The sequence below is a fragment of the Lates calcarifer genome, linkage group LG7_1, assembly GCF_001640805.2.
Source record: "Lates calcarifer isolate ASB-BC8 linkage group LG7_1, TLL_Latcal_v3, whole genome shotgun sequence".
In the NCBI taxonomy this organism is placed as follows: Eukaryota; Metazoa; Chordata; class Actinopteri; family Centropomidae; genus Lates; species Lates calcarifer.
In genome coordinates, this window is record NC_066839.1 from 1,558,668 (window position 1) to 1,574,511 (window position 15,844).

A 15,844-nucleotide genomic window follows, 5' to 3' on the forward strand; every position below is an offset into this window, starting at 1 on the left:
AAATAAAAAAATATCATTTACATATGAACGTGAAAGAAACCCTGGCTCAACTCGTGTCACAACTCAATGTGACGTCGTCCAGTGACTGAGCGCTGACCGAGAGTAATTCAGACTCTAACCTCTCCTACTGTAAACACAGCGATGGCTGAAGCTCCCATCATCAGCACCTGCTCCTGGCAAGAAAGCACCACGTTCAGCAGCAGAGAGACTGAAGGGACGTTTCAGAACGAACTGGAGTCTGTAACAGACCGGTCCGAGTTTCTATATTTACTGTGGATAAATGTTACACTTCTCTGCTCTTTCTCCGAGCGACGTCCTCACTTCAACCCTCACGTGGGTCAAACTAAACTCTGTTAACAGGTCTAAACCTCCTGGGTGGTCGTATTATTTTCTCATCACTGCCTGGTGGCGTGTGGTTGTGTCTCTGCCCTCCCGTCTCATCTGCCTCATCACTCGGAGGATTAAGTTATTAGCTGCCTTGAACTCTTCATGAAAGAGCAGCGTGCTCCGATGGGGGTGGGGGTTTGTTTAGGTTTCTGTTCACTCCAGCTCTGAGCCAGAGGTAGAATCTAATACCTGGAGCTCTCCCTTGGTGTTGCGCACTGAGGTGTAAAAATGGTATAATGCTCAACCCGACTCCTCCTCCTCCGTAGCGCTCCACAGGTTCACATTTATCTTGTTAAGCTGGAGCAGACTGGTGAAGCTGTGAACGGTCCAAGCTGCCTGTCTGGTTGTAGACGCTTCATTTTTCACCCTCAGGTTTGTTAAAGCCTTTATTTGTCACCCAGTCACACTGGTGTCCACCTGGTTCTAAGTTTTTTGAAATTGCACTCGACTGCTGCAAAACCTTTCATTTCACTGAGCACAAATAGTTGCAGGTTATTTTCCTTTTGTAAAATAAAACTAACACCGTGGTCTCACAGTAAGACGGTCCTGGGTCTGACACTAGGGCCAAAACTGCAGAGGCCTGGTTCTTCGTCAGACCTGGAAGGCAGGGGGAAAATGCTGCCACAGAGAGGAGATAATAACACAGATTTATCAAAGGCTTCTTTGTGCTGCTCACTGCTGTTGAGTAAAATGGAAGGAAAAAAGCCTGAGTTCAGCTGAGATCAGGCTGTTTATTGTAACACCTCCACACACCTGAGTTACCAACATCATCGCATGCATTCCCTGCTAATGACAAGCACTTGCTTCAAAGTAAACAGACACTTTTTCAATCTACAGCAGACGCTGCTGTTTCTTTCTCTGAGGTTTAGACCGGACTAGAAAACTCTTACATGAATTCATGAATTCAATCCTGAACAAAACTAAAGCCTGAGCATTAAATCCATGACACACACAACCTCTTTAACACAAACACACATAAATAACTGTGTGAACTTCAGAGTGTTTTCCTGCAGCAGGAGGAGAGCGCCATATGTGCTCCGACATGCCAACTGCCACATTTAATCTAACACAGTACATGTAAATGAGGCCTCTCACAGTTTAGCATGTGGTGCTATCAGTGTCTGGAGAGAATTTCAGTGTGTATGTACACAAGCTGTGCAGCCCAGTGATGACACAGGCCTGTGCCCTTGGTTTAAATCCCTCCTGGACGACGTATGTGCCTTATGTCAAAGTGCTGGATGACGAGATGTAACATATAGAAATCTGACGTAAAATCTTAAATTCATATATATCAGAGGGCAGACTGAACAGAGCCATGTTTCCCGCTCTAAGCTTCTTCTCCCCTGGATAAAACTGTGCTTCTGTTGACCTTGCCTCTCTAAACAGACCATTAATAATATTAGAGGAGGTCGTTTTCTATCAGCATAATTTGTGATCCTTTTCAACTCACAGCAAACCATAAAGGTCACCTTCAGTAGAAGAGCCTGTAAACAGGAATTCCCTGGCCTTTAGAAGCACCGAGGTGAACAAACAACAACTGTGACACAAAAGTCTTTTGCTATTTCTTACAAATCGATCAAGATCACAAGGTTATGTGAAATTATATGGAGCTTAGTAGTAAAGTGTGAGAGGATCATCCCCTGGATGAGTGAAGATATTTCATCAGTTTGGAGTTAAAGGAAGGAGCAGGTGGTGGTGATGCAGAGAGCTTCAACCGTTGTTGCATTTATGAGACAGGAAGTTAGAAAACGTCCTCTGAGGAGCCCTGCAGTCTGGGCACTAGTGACGTCCATGCAGAAGGAAGCTGATTATAGAAGAGTGGCAGACTCAGCTGATGTAATGCAGAGTGTAATGGACACACTCCTCTGTTTATACACTCCACACACACATACACCTTTAAACAAACAAGACCAAGTCGCCCTGCCCTCACTGAGGTTGTCACAAAGCCTTCTGGGAAATGTAGGACGCCACTAACTGAAGTAGAAGAGGCCGAGGCAGGCTGAGAGGAAGTGTGTGCACCAAATAAACGTGGACAACAACCTTCCTGCAGCACGCAGTCACCTCTCTGACCTTTTCAAATCAAACTAATTTCAGCATCCAGACGTTTCAGTTAAAGTCCAGATGGCTCACCACTTTATTCATAATAACTGCTGGCAACAACACTCAGGTCTGATCCGGTGTTTATCTGCGACTGTGTTTGTGGACGGTGAGACGAGCAGGCGAGTCAGCCAGCTGTTTGAGCGCCGTCAGGCGGCTGCTAACCAGCTCCTCAGAGCCTCATCTCTCTTCACTGTATATTCTGATGTCAGCTGAAGTAACTAAGTGTTAGCCTCGTCTCTCTGGACAGTGATAACAAGACAGGTAATACATCAACCATCTGCTCCAGCCACAGCGTGAGTGAGCTTACTCAGGCCTATATGCATCCCTGTGCATCAGACCTGCTAGGCTTTCATCAGTCAGTGTGTTGTTATGTGTTTGTGTGCAGTTACAGTTTATGTCCCTCTGCTGCAGTGGTTCTCAAACTGAGGGCCGGGACCCTTTAAAGAGGCCACAACAGATCTCAGGGGTTGTGAGATCTTTGTCATGGAGTTGCAGACATTAAAACTTTAAAGCCACTGTGATCAATATCTGTATAGTAAAAATATAATAATGACAATGTGAAGCTCATTAGTGAAGGTGTGTGTGGTCATGTTGAACCTCCAGAGACTCATCAGCTGAGTCTGCAGCTCTGCTCGGCTTCACAGAGCTCAGAGCTTTATAGTGAGTTTAACTGTGCAAACCACAACTTTACTGTTGTGCTTCACTCTCATGGTGTCGTTTCCAGCCGCAGCAGGCAGCTGTTCCCAGACGAAAAGCTGTAAAAAGCATACGCCGCCCAGAGCTCGAGCATAAGTACGTGCATATACACAGACACCATATGCATAGTAAGTGTCATCTGCAAGTTGTTTACTTTTGTCTGAACAACAGGAAGTTTATGAGCTGTAAATTCTCACACCACAAATGTTTTAACGAGTTATTAAAGGTTCATATTCATCTTGTGCCAATCAACTAATCAATCAATCAACTAACTCCTGCAGCACTTCTAGTGTGTTTCAGTCTTAGGATAATTTCACGTCGACTTTAACGATGTGCTGATTAGCTTTTTATGTGCAAAGGTAACTTCCTTTAAATTCCTGACACCTCAGAACCCACAGGAGCGAGCTCCATGTGAAACATCTGCGAGCCTCACTCTGTGATTCCTGCTCTGCAGCCATGTGAAGGTGTCAGTGTGTGCACAGTCCCGATGTTTGTGTGGCCTCTTACTTGATGACTGTTCCTTTGGCGCCCCCTGCTGTTGTGAGCATGACCCTGGTGGTGAGGCTGACTCTCAGGTCCTCTTCCTCCAGGCCCAGCAGCTCGGCGCAGTGCTCCAGAGTCTGACTGGACTGGTTCTTGATGGCGCAGCCGCCTGTGAGACGAGGAGAAGGGCAAACATCAAGCACAGCTACTGTCAGGCCTCTGAGGCAGCGGTACTCAAGCTAGTCCGAGTTTTTTCAGGTTTGAGGAACAGGAAGATAAAATCAAATTGTCCTGGAACTGTTTTCAGTCCCTTTGATTCACCTTTGACTGAGATAGCTGAAGTTTTCTGAAGGTTTTTTGGGTGATTCAGTGACTCAGAGCGAGTTAGGTTTTTAAAAAACAGTCTGAGGCTTTAGAGAAGATCAACTGTTGATGTCAGGTGTTTAGAGAGCAGTGCTGCCTCACAACAAGAATGTCTTGAGTTTCAGTCCTGCCCTCTGTGGATGGAGGTTACATTTCCAACACAGTTTCCTTCCACTTTCCATTAAAATGCAAGTCAAGTGGGTCACAGAGCCTCCAGTGTTCACAGGTATGAGGTGTCTCTGATGGAGCGGTGACCTGAGCAGGTTGCCTCTCTGATCTACGCTGGAGCAGATTCCAGCCTCTTACAAGCTGCCAAAGGATTAAGTGGGTGTAAAATATGAGCGAAGTAATCTTTTAAATCCCCCGCATTTCTGCAACAACGTGCACTTCCACGATGACATATTGGCACCCCACATGAAGGTGAGGGCAATACACAGCGCTCATTATGTATGGACGCTCGGAGGCATCTGCTTCAGCAGATTCAAGGTGAACGAGCGAGAGCGACACCCACGAGCTGTGAACCGAGCGAGTCCGGGGAGAAATGAACAAAGCTGAGAAGGAACTGGGTGGGCTGGAGTAGAGACGAGTAGAGCTGACACAGTGGGACTCTATTCATACTGAGACGTCAAAGAGATATCGCCTGGTGGGCTGCGAGGGGAGGGGAGGGAGATAAGGGTAATAAAAGCTGAGATGAAGGATTTAATCAGTGCGTAAAAGTTAATTATATCAGGACTATTTTCCATATTGATTAAACATTTCAACATTTTTCAACAAATACGATGAAAAAATCTGAACTGGCAGTCTGTCTCTCCTCTGTCTGTCTCAGCTCCGAGCCCATTAGTTCCTACTGAAGATGTAAATCTCAAAGTTTCTTTTTTTTACTTCCTAAAACAGCTGCTCACTGTAGTTTCACTCAAACAAACCGGAGGAAATAGAGCATTTGTTGGGGACTATTTTCAGCGGTGGATGAATCCAGATTTGGTGCTCTGGTAAGTATTCGAGGCAGAGATGGTTTGTGTAGGAATCTAACAAGATTAAACTGCTCAGCAGGTTTTATTCCTGTAAAATAAATAAGTTACAGACACTTCCACCTCTGCACTTTGTTTATTCTGAACTGCACTTTAACCTTTCACTTCTACCCCAGGTGGTAAAGAGTCTCTGTTTTTAAGTGTGCTCAAACTGAACTCAAGGAAAACCGGTGCGACTGCGTCTACGTGAGCTGAATATGTTTTCAACTTGAGTGAAAAATCTTACCCTGGGGCTGCATGACATTATTTCATAACCAGACCGAGACGAGAGGAAAAACTTACAAGATGAATAACAAGAATTTTAATTTGACCCGATCTGACAAACAGATTTATGTCAACACACAACGTTCATTCAACCATAAATGAAGGAGGCTGTTGTTTATCGTGTGTGGAAAACCGATCGATTACAGCTCCCGGTGCAACACAGAACACGTTCACATTCGCCCTCACAGTCAATCATTTAAGAGGAATAAACAGAACATATTGCCAACGTACCGGCCAGGAAACGTTGAACCCTCCCAGGGAACAGTGCTGAGAGCTGACCTCTGATTATGTTCAAGCTCCAAGCTTCACTGGATTTTTAAAAGTGCCTAAAAATATAATTACGTATAACAAAATACGTCTGGTGAGGCCTTTTTGTTCTGGGACCTAAATATCGTGGAATCATGTGAGAGAGGAGAACACAGCAACAGCCAGTCCCTTCAGGAGCATCCCACAAGAAGATAAAGGAAGACACCCATGAATCTTTGTGAGCATCGGCCTGAAATCAGTCCAGCTGCAGGTTCTCTTTCTCCTCCCTGGTTCTTATTTCTCTCTCTGTAGGTTCCGTCTAGATATCCACCTCCATCTTGTCTTTCTGATCACGTCTTCTACTGCGCACTGATCGATTTTCTGCCACAAGTCAGTATTTCTGATGCTGGCCATCACATCTGTAATATTCTTCATAGGCAGGTGAAAGTAATAGAGTATAAAAGGGCCTGATATTTGAGTTAAACAGACGTGTCTTTCTTTGTAGTTTGATTTCTACATGTTATTAGAAAAGCTCTTCTGTTCTCTCCAAATACAAATAAATATTTTTTTAAATCTCCCTACGATCCTTCCTCCAGGGACCTCTATCCAAACCGTACACGGAGCCCGTCTCAGAGACTGGATGATTACCCTCCTTTGACTGAACACATTCTCCTCACTCGCTGTATAACATGCGCCATGATAGCCACCTGCTGCGAGAACCAGTCTACTTAATAGGCACCCCGCTGCCCTTCCTCCTCCTCCCCACGGAGGGAGAAAACGACGGGGGAGGAACCGAGAGCTGAGGAACTTCACTGCTCAAAGTTCAAAGAAGCAGTTGATTTTCATGGAAACTGAGCCTCCCCGGGGTTCAGTCTGAAACCGCTGTGAAAAATGAAGCGTGAGATAGGGTGGAGCATCTGAGACAACCATAGTGAAACATGCCTCTTGAAATGTAGAGAGCATAATACTTGAAATAATGACTTTTTAAGCTATGTAATTAACAAATTCCCCTTCAGTAAAAGTAATAACTGAAGAGATTTAGGTCATAAGTTGTCTGTTAATTACATATGAGAAACAAAGGGAGACACCAAACGGTTTATCACTGACCTCAATGAGTCTGAACAGAGAAGGAGGTTGAATATTACAGCGATCAATCAAACAGCAGAGTCAAAATGGCATCTGCCACTTAGGAACCAAACTGGTGCAGTTGAGGAGCAGAGACGCCGGCGAGATGGATGGTTTCTGATACAGAGCAAACGGAATGACCGAGCACAGCCTGAAAACTCTGCTGCTGGATCATCAGTCAGAGCTGATGATAAACTGTCCATCAGATCACATCTCTGCTCTCTGAGTTCAAATGATTTATACCAGCTCTGATCAGATGAGATCAATACGTGTGGCATAACGAATCCATATGTTAGACATTAACAAAGCACAGGCTCTATTTAAAGTCGCCGTACGTTAGACAGTAACATCTTCACCTCTGACGATGCCTTTAAGGTTCTGTGTCCTTGTCAGAACCTGCAGTATTATTTAGTTTGTTTTCAGAGCGTCTGTTTACCGATGTCAGAGTTCAGTTCCTTCACATTTACACCACAGAGGCTTTACATCCTCTCTGATAAAAGAGCTGCGTCTCTTTTCTGACCCAACCTTCCCACGTGTATTCATGTTTTCTCGAGATATAAATGTGTAAGCCTCTTACATCTCGGTTCATACGAGGTCTTCTTCGCTGCATCACAATGTGAGCTGTTCATATGTCTGTGCATTAATCCCACCGAGGACAACTTCCTGTACGTACCACAGCGCCGTGGTGAAGAGGATGACTAATGAGTGTGATGTCCTCAGCAGGAGAGAGACTGAGTTCCTCTGCAGCTCACCTGATGTGCTTCCAGCCTCCTCGAAGTCGATGTTTCCGAGGTGCAGCACGCCGGCCACCACCCTGAACAGGTCCAGCTTCTCCGTGTCGTCCAGGCCGATCTTCTTCATGGCCACGCACATCCTGTTGAAGTCGCCGTGGTCGTCCAGCAGCGGGTCCTTCAGAGGGCCCGACTTCATGTGCTGAGGAACCAGGACAGAGTGGACAGTTACTAAACTCTGCTGCTGAGGTTTTCTTCAGCTTCACTCCCTCTCCTTCATCTCCCTTCATCCCTCCTAACATCCAGCCTTATCTGGGAATTATTCCCCCTCTTATTCTTACATCATGTCAACACATTTACATTCATTCTGTCCTTTTGTCCTTCATTTCTTCACCTTTGACTTTCCTTCCTTAACAAGCACTCACAGTTCTGTCTCAGTTATTCACCTGTTACCTACTTTGTGTGTTTCCTCAGTCAGGTCACTGAAAAATATTTAGCATTACCTGGAGAGAGTGTGTGTCTTTGTCTACACAACATTTTAAACATCGTAACGATGAAAGAAATCAGCCCGACCTGAGCCCTGCAGTCATCCCTCACAATCATTCCACCTTTTCTGTGGCTTCTCTGATAATACTACAAACACTGTGTAACTCTTTACTCTTTTTGAATATATTGTACAGATGAACTCTAAAAAGCAGAGAAAGCAGCGCACAGCAAAAACTCAATGTGCAGCACAGAGAAGGCAAAGATAGTGAAGGAGGAAACACACACACACACACTCCTGAATAACCCACTCAAGAATGTCACAGTCAGATGAAATCCGCAGGCTAAACTACACACCAACCACTCTGTGTCCCCTGAGACAGAAAGAAGTAGAAAATGAATTCTTCTGCTTAGTTGCTTCCACTATTTAATCAGGTTCTCATTGGATTTTCATTTGGTTTTTTTCACTGAGGCTCGTGAAGCCGATGGCTGGAAGGCGACGTTCGCTGCAAACCAAGTTCCTGATAAATCTCGGTTGAGGCGGGCGAGTTCCGACCACTTTGGCAAATCCTCGAGTATTTATCTCCACATTAGGAGCCGTTGAACTAATTTGTGACTTTTCTGCATTTGGTTTGATGAGAAAACTCATGTTAATTAAATACACTGAATATAACTACCAACAGGAGACACAGGAGTGAGTCAAACTCAGACAGGTGGGAGGATTGTTGAGTCTTTGTTCACCGTGATCAGGAAGGTTTTAGACCTTTAATGAAACCTGGTACAAAGTTTGTAATTAGAGAAGAAATAAGACCAGTTTTTAGATGCAGATCCAGTAATAAAATTTACATTTCTTCTGAGTTTTCTCGGATGTTTTTCTGCCCTCTAGTGGCCAAAGATTAAAGCAGCTTAACACAATGAGAAAGACCTTTTTTCATTTCGTTTGCTAGCTGCTTATGAAACGCTCTGTATTTTGATGCAGATTCATATTAAACTTTCTTCACACTGTCACAGTTAAAGGAAGTCATTTAGAGCGGGGTGTTTGCACAGGCTGTTGACAGGCTGTTGACAGGCTGTCTGATGCTGAACACAGTTTGTAAAAGTTCTGTCTCTCTTAAGCTTCTAACAGAAAAAAATCTATGTGAAAGAAAAGTAATGTAAGAGCCTCCTGCTTACTGTGGTGGTGTAAAGGCATCGACCTGATGGGGCTGCTAGTCAACAATACTGCAGACCTTCCAATAAACTGGACTTTAAGCGAATAAACATTATGTGTTGTGATGAGGCCATTTCCTAGGACATAAAATCTAAACACTGATACACGAGGAGACTTTGCACATTTGAAACCAGCAGTTTTTCTGCTGTGCTTTTTAAACCTGTGGACACAAACAGTATACCGCTGCACTGTGACATTCTGATACACAAAAGCAATCTCAAAGAGGATGTCAGTTCGACTGAAAGGCTCTACATTTTCTACACAGCAGAGGAAAGTAAGGAAACCATACGAAGCACTCCAGAGGTGAAGGGAAGAGAAGTCATGCATGCATTAAGCCGACACTCAGACAGGATGTGAACTCGGCGGTGAAGCTTCCCCACATTCACATCGATTTCAAGATCTACAAGAGTCGTTTAAGAGCAGAGAGGAGGAAACACCAAATCACCTTGTCATCCTGTGAGATATGAGACGGAGCAGTGAGGAGACATACAGTACATCATTTATCAGTGATTACAGCACAGAGCACCTGACACGACACCTGGACTGGATCCAATTTGCAAACAATCCTTCTGTGCATTTGTTTTACTTAACCTGAAGCAGCAGGCGGGAGGAGTGAGACTCCACCTTTTATTCTACACATTTATTTTCCCAAAGTTTACACTCATCTTATCTTTCCTCAGCGTGAGGCTTCTTTAAAGTGAGCGCACGGCTCTTCGCTCTAAACCTGGATTTTGTTGGATATTATCGGAGCCGTCCTGCTGCCCACTCTTCCCTCCTGCTGTGAGTCGAGTTGAGGCACAAAGCTGAGGATTTTTTTCTTGCGAATACTATTTCCGCCGAGTCTCTGCAGACTTTTTGAAGTAGTGAAATAAAGCAAAACCAAACTCTGAGGCAATTTCCCAGGACAAAACACTTCCTTACCTCCAACTGTTACCACGGTACAAAACAATCCTCCCATTCAAACAGGCCTGTGGTGATTATAACACAAAATTGTTTCCCTCCAGTCTGTTTACTACTTGTTTGTTTTGTTCAACTTCTCTGTATCTTCTCCAAACGACACCGATCACTGATCGTATTAAGAAAGTGGAGCTTGTCTAACAAGAAGCAACTTTTCTTTTCATGTTAATTCAGTTTGGTTGTAGCTGTTGTTTCCTTACTGAGGAAACCTCATTACATGTGTTGACTCTGATTAATACAGGCATGTAGCAGAGAACATATGAGAGGAAAAAAGTGTTCTACTTTAATAGAGTAGAAAGGGTTGAGTTTTGCTGTTAAACCTGATGAATCCCATAAAATAAAAGTTCAAGCAAAGACCTCAAATATACAAATTTAAAACTCATAAGTTCCTCTTTAAGCCTTGCATTTCTAAAACTGAGACAATACACCGATATTTAACTTCCTCCCTAAACCTGTTCTAAAAAACAAAGTAAACAGAATCTGTTTGGACACAGTCAGGCATCTGTGCAGTTTATATCTCCACCTGTGGAGAGGCCACTAAACTGAGCTCACGCTCCCGTTTCAATCTCCTGAACCATCAGGGTGAAATCTGCTCCTTTAGCTTTATAGTTACATCCTCAATTAAAAGCACATTTGTGCTCTTTGGTTTGAAGGCTGTGTTCACGGTTTCATTTCAGAGCCATTACACGGTGTTAAAGCGCGGTGAGAGCTGCAGAGAGCCGGTTACGTTCCTCTGAACGACAGCTGCCGCTGAAGCTGTTTAATGCTCCATCATGAATGATGGGAAATGATGTTTTCATGGTGTCAAAACTTCAGAGACCCCACTCTGCATGTTGGGAAATATCCAACATGCTCACAGGTTTCAAGAGCCCGGCTGTCACCAGACGCTATGTTGGTGGTGATGACAAATCAAGTTAAGTGAATTAGAGTTAGTTTGTGTGTTAGTTTCCTCTGGAACAGCAGAGCAGCATGTTTCTGCAGCTTATGTAGAAACATGTTAAACACTTGGATGTTACGATGGATAAAAATATGAAAGCAGATGATGATGCATTATTTAAGGTTTGATGAAATGCAAAGTAAGAAACAGAATCTGTTTGATTGGATTTTCTAGGTTCCAGAGAACGCAATGAACTTAATTATAAATCTATATAATTGGATTTCTGAGTCTCAGTAGAACGGTGTCTTCAGCAGCGACAGAGCTCCAATATCTTGTCCACGTTCCTCTTAATGGCTATAATAATTAATAATGCTGCACTGCGGGGAATGCCATACACTGCCCCAGTAATGGAATACTTGTGCATAATTAATCAAAGGCCAAAGGCAAAGGAAGGAGCTCATTTCACATGATGAGGTTTTCTTATTAATGATGTCTTTGTGCTCTCAGCCAGGCTGCTAATTAAAATGTTTGCTGTTTGGATATAAGCATCTCAACTTATGATGAGATTATATAAGCAGAGCTGGTTTACAGAGAGGAATCTCAGGCAGAAACAGAACACTAATGAAACATCTGAGAGGGCCTTTGTTGCTGAGACATTTCTTTAATGTGAGTGTAGCGGAACGAGCCTTTATAATTACACACATATATTCAAAGACTGCTTTGCCAAGGTAGCCTCAGCTCTAAAGTCGGAGCTTTCCACCTCAGTTACTTGAAGAACGAGCACGAGTTTTCATCTTGTTTGCAAACGAACTCGACAAGTTCTAATGAAAACAAACAGCAAATAAACAAACAAGCGTCCTTCATCAGCAGCTGTAAACCAGAGTCTGAAATCACTCGACACGTGAAGCAAAAAAACGTTCATTTTAACACAGGAGCGGCGATCTGATTGTGGTTTTTTGTGGACACCATCTTCAGTCAAACATTTCTCACAGGCTTTCCTGAAACCAGGAGCACAGACTCTGAGGATCAGCAGTGTCCTGTTTGAACACAGTAAATGAACTAAACTGATCCCCACGCTGTGATTTTAGACCAGGCTCACTTTGTCAATATTCTTCAGTGAGATGAAGTCATTTCATCTCTGTGGCAGAAACACAAACAAACATTTATTTTTTCATTCAGAGACAGAAAGTCCTGTCCTCTCCTGCAGATTTTACCTGGAGTCACCGAGGCTAACCCAGAGGAGACTCCGAGCACGAGGGGGTGAGAGAGGAGGACAAACAGATGAACTGACAGGGAGAACAGAGGAGGTGATGGGCTGTAAATCAAAGGTGCAAATGTCCTGCACTGAAAGACTGGGGGAGAAAAAACAGGAGCTGGAGGCAGCGAGTCTGAATCAATGTGCTGAGTCAGCTTTAACGAGGCTCTAACAGAGCGACTGTTTCCTCTCTTACAGCCCACAGGGCGACGACGGGCTTCACTTTTTCTTTCTGTTCTTAGCTGGAGCTCGTAACAGAGACAGAGTCAGAAACTCAGGGGACACGAACACACTGCAGCTGCACAGCAGATCCTCCTCACTGGAGCAAAAACACTTCAGAGTTCATGAACTGGTTTAACGATGTGCCGTCCTCCTGGAGGACAGCAGCTTGGTTTTAATGAAGCACTTATTTGATGACAGTTATAAAGTGTCTCTGGCTGCAGCTGCTTTGTGGTTTTTGACTGTTTGACATTTAAAGAAACCACCTGAGTCTGATGGGCTTTGTTCTTTCTGACATTTTATGATTGATCAATCAAAAATAGAATTCATACTTATAACCCAGAGGTGTTAAATGAGTGTATTTACATAGGACAGTGACTTATTGTTGTTCACACTGAGAACAGAAATAAGAACAAATGAAAACTCCTGTGTGTGAAGCAGAAGACGAGACAGTTGAGTGAGGAACAACACGCTCAAACATGATGATGTTTTACTGCTTCACTCTCCTCTTCCACTCTGAGCCCATGTTTTCTTCTGTGTCACATCCAATGTCTTCTTCTTGTTCCATAAACCTTTACCCTCATGTTACTAAATGGAGCGACTCAGGAGAGAAGAGGAAAAGAGTCCAAATCATTTTAAACCTGTGGACATTCAGGATGTAACCAGACCTGGTTCTTACCCTGATTAAAACCTCTACAATCAGTCTTCACCTTCTTTCCTCTATGTTATATGGATCAGAGAGTAAAGCTGAGCCGGTCTGACTGAATTAAACGTTGTACTGTACCTCTGGGCTCTTGCGGTTCTGCAGGATCTGTTTGTCTGTGTCTTTGGAGGCAAAGAAGCGAGTGCATCCTCTGTTCAGGTACTGCAAGACACAGAGAGAGAAACAAATATGAGCAGAGAACAAAGCAAAGATTAACACGGACTCTGAACACCAGGCTGTAAAAACCCTGACAGTCGCTGTGTGAAGAGGTTGTGATTGTTGTCGTCAGATTGTTGGTTGGTTCATAAAATAATCTTTCATGGAGTTTGTGTTTCTGAGAAGTGAAAGTTCCAGTTTTCACATTTTCTCTCTGAAAAACTGTGACAGTTGTTCAGAACTCACTCACCTCACTCTCCCCCCTCCCCTCTGTAAAAGGCTCTGTACCTGCTTTAATGGCGTCTCACCACCTGGCCTCCTCTGCTCTACACAGAGAAACCAGACACAAACTTTCTCAGGTGTCTTGGGAGGGGGAGGAAAAAGAGAGATTGGAGCCGGGGCTCATCTTGTTCAGGGAGGCGAGTCCTTTTTGGCCAAACAGATTGACATAAACAGAAACTTTCATTAGAGCAGAAGCTGTGGGGAGGACTCAGCCCATCATATCTTCAGCAGACTGCAGGTGGGACACATTCTCCGTTTTGTTCTCCTTGGTTTCCTCCTCTGCAAACGCTTGTTCAATCTCAACTCTTACACAACATCCCGGTGATGCCCCGGGGTTCCTAAACACTCTCTTAGACAAGGATGCTGTAGTAGCTCTTTGAACGTCTGATGGTGGATCAGACTACAGGATATCAGCCACACAATGACCACACACAACTGAATGAAATAAGGACGAGTGGAATGAAACAAAGCTTCAGGACTGAAACTGAAGTCGTGGTCCTCTGTCAGAAAGAAATGATGACTCTGTGACTGTCGACCAGCGACCACAACAACACACTAAAATACTGTTAAAAAGGACTGTCACTGACAGCCAGAATTACAGGATAAATCTGGTGTTTTAATCTGAAACAGAAACATCACAATATATCAGCACCAGACTTCATTAACAGCAGCTCCTGGTTAAATCCCTGTTTTTGTCAATGGAGTCTGGTAGAGATATATAGAGATGTTTGTGGTTAAACTAAAAGGATCTTCCTCTTTAATAAAAAGCTCTGTCTCTGTAGGAATCCTATCATCATGTTGTCAGACACTGAGAACAATCTGAACTTGAGTAGACGGACTTACACTGCAGCAGCTGCTCACAGCAGATATCTACTGCACCGATTCCAAACATTTCTGTCCCCATCAATTATTTACACCTGAAAACGTGGGCTCAGAAACACTTATCTTAAAGAGTTTGGTCCTTTGCTCGTTCAGGTCTTATCTGCACTTTGTGAGTCACTTTAAACTGAGGCCATTTTTAAAAAACATCCTGCACAAACCTGAACGCACCTCATCCCTCCCCCCGGTGTACAAAACAAAACGTAGTTCATCACCGCAGAGCTCGACCCTCGACTGCTATTATGAGAGGACTCACTGAATCTTTTTGTTCTCTCCCCACCAGCAGGGAAAACTGTAGATATATGAGGCCATTAGAAGCCGTCGGGGGGGAGGTGTAATAAGTTGCAGGGGGACACTGGTGGAGACCACGGAGACAGCATCAGCGCTTTAAGGTTCGAGAATGATGCAGGTGAGAATAGACTATTGAATTGAGATGCTGCCAATAAAGGGAAGACTCTGTAAAAAAGAAATTGTCCTCAAAAGATTTTCTTCCTGCTCCGACAGTAAAGGAGACGAGTATGACTCAGCTCTTTTCTGAGAGAATCAGGTGAGCAAAGATAAAACCTGCTCAGGATCTGATTTTATCCTGTGGTCAAATAAAAAAGAAGCCACTCTCACAGTTTTCAGGCTTTTTTGTTTCTTATGGCCACTGAGTTATGATTATACTTCATTTCATTTTCCTTCCCCCCAGTGTACTCATCATAAAATACAGAACTGATTAACCCTGGACAGGTGAGACAGACACAGAGCAATACTTCTGTCCTCACTTGTATCTCAGCAACAGCAGAAATGGAACAGCTGATTATCTTTTACTGCAGCCATTACTGCACATTTCTCTGTTTGTAACTGGACCTGAGCAATTTCAGTTTACCAGAGAGAAACTCTGCTGGCCTGACAGCCAGTAAACACTGCACAGTGTGAGTACGACGGCCAGATGGACTCCAGCTTTAATGAAGATCTGTTGCCAAATACAGCTGGACTCAGTGACAGCTCAGTGCTGCCCCCTGGTGTCCCACTCCAGCCCTGCAGTATGTCCATGTATGATTACAGTGATTTACAGGTCCTGTCCCAGGATCTGAGTCAGGCCAAGTCCAGGTCATATTCAGTAATCGGGTCGTGTTTGGGTCGATGTGTCTCTGTCAGCAGGGGAGGAGCTACTGTTAACAGGTAAATGATGAGTTGTACTTAATGAGCTGAGACTGAGCAGAGTAAAAGTCTGTTCTCTTTGCTGCCGTCTCACCTTGAGGTCAAAGGTCAGGATCAGGCAGGTGTGAGGACTGAGCTCTAACAGACTTAAAGAAGCACCTACATGTTCAGAGTACAGCGCAGCATCTGAACATGGTGCTGAAACAACACAGACGAGCTTTGTGACATACAGAGATACAACTCTATCTCCTGTG

General features: G+C 44.0%; 1 protein-coding gene across 6 annotated transcripts in view; it reads right to left on the minus strand.

Annotated features, from left to right (window-relative positions):
- The window catches only part of myo6a (myosin VIa), a 111,264-nt gene that overhangs the window by 72,367 nt on the left and 23,053 nt on the right, over window positions 1–15,844 (minus strand). For all 6 annotated transcript variants that reach the window (XM_051071647.1, XM_051071648.1, XM_018674644.2 and 3 more), the window contains exons 10-12: window positions 13,209–13,289; window positions 7,445–7,625; window positions 3,691–3,835 (exon numbers count right to left, since the gene is read on the minus strand). In XM_051071647.1, the coding sequence (XP_050927604.1) occupies window positions 3,691–3,835; window positions 7,445–7,625; window positions 13,209–13,289 (407 nt within the window). The remainder of the gene's footprint in view (window positions 1–3,690; window positions 3,836–7,444; window positions 7,626–13,208; window positions 13,290–15,844) is intronic.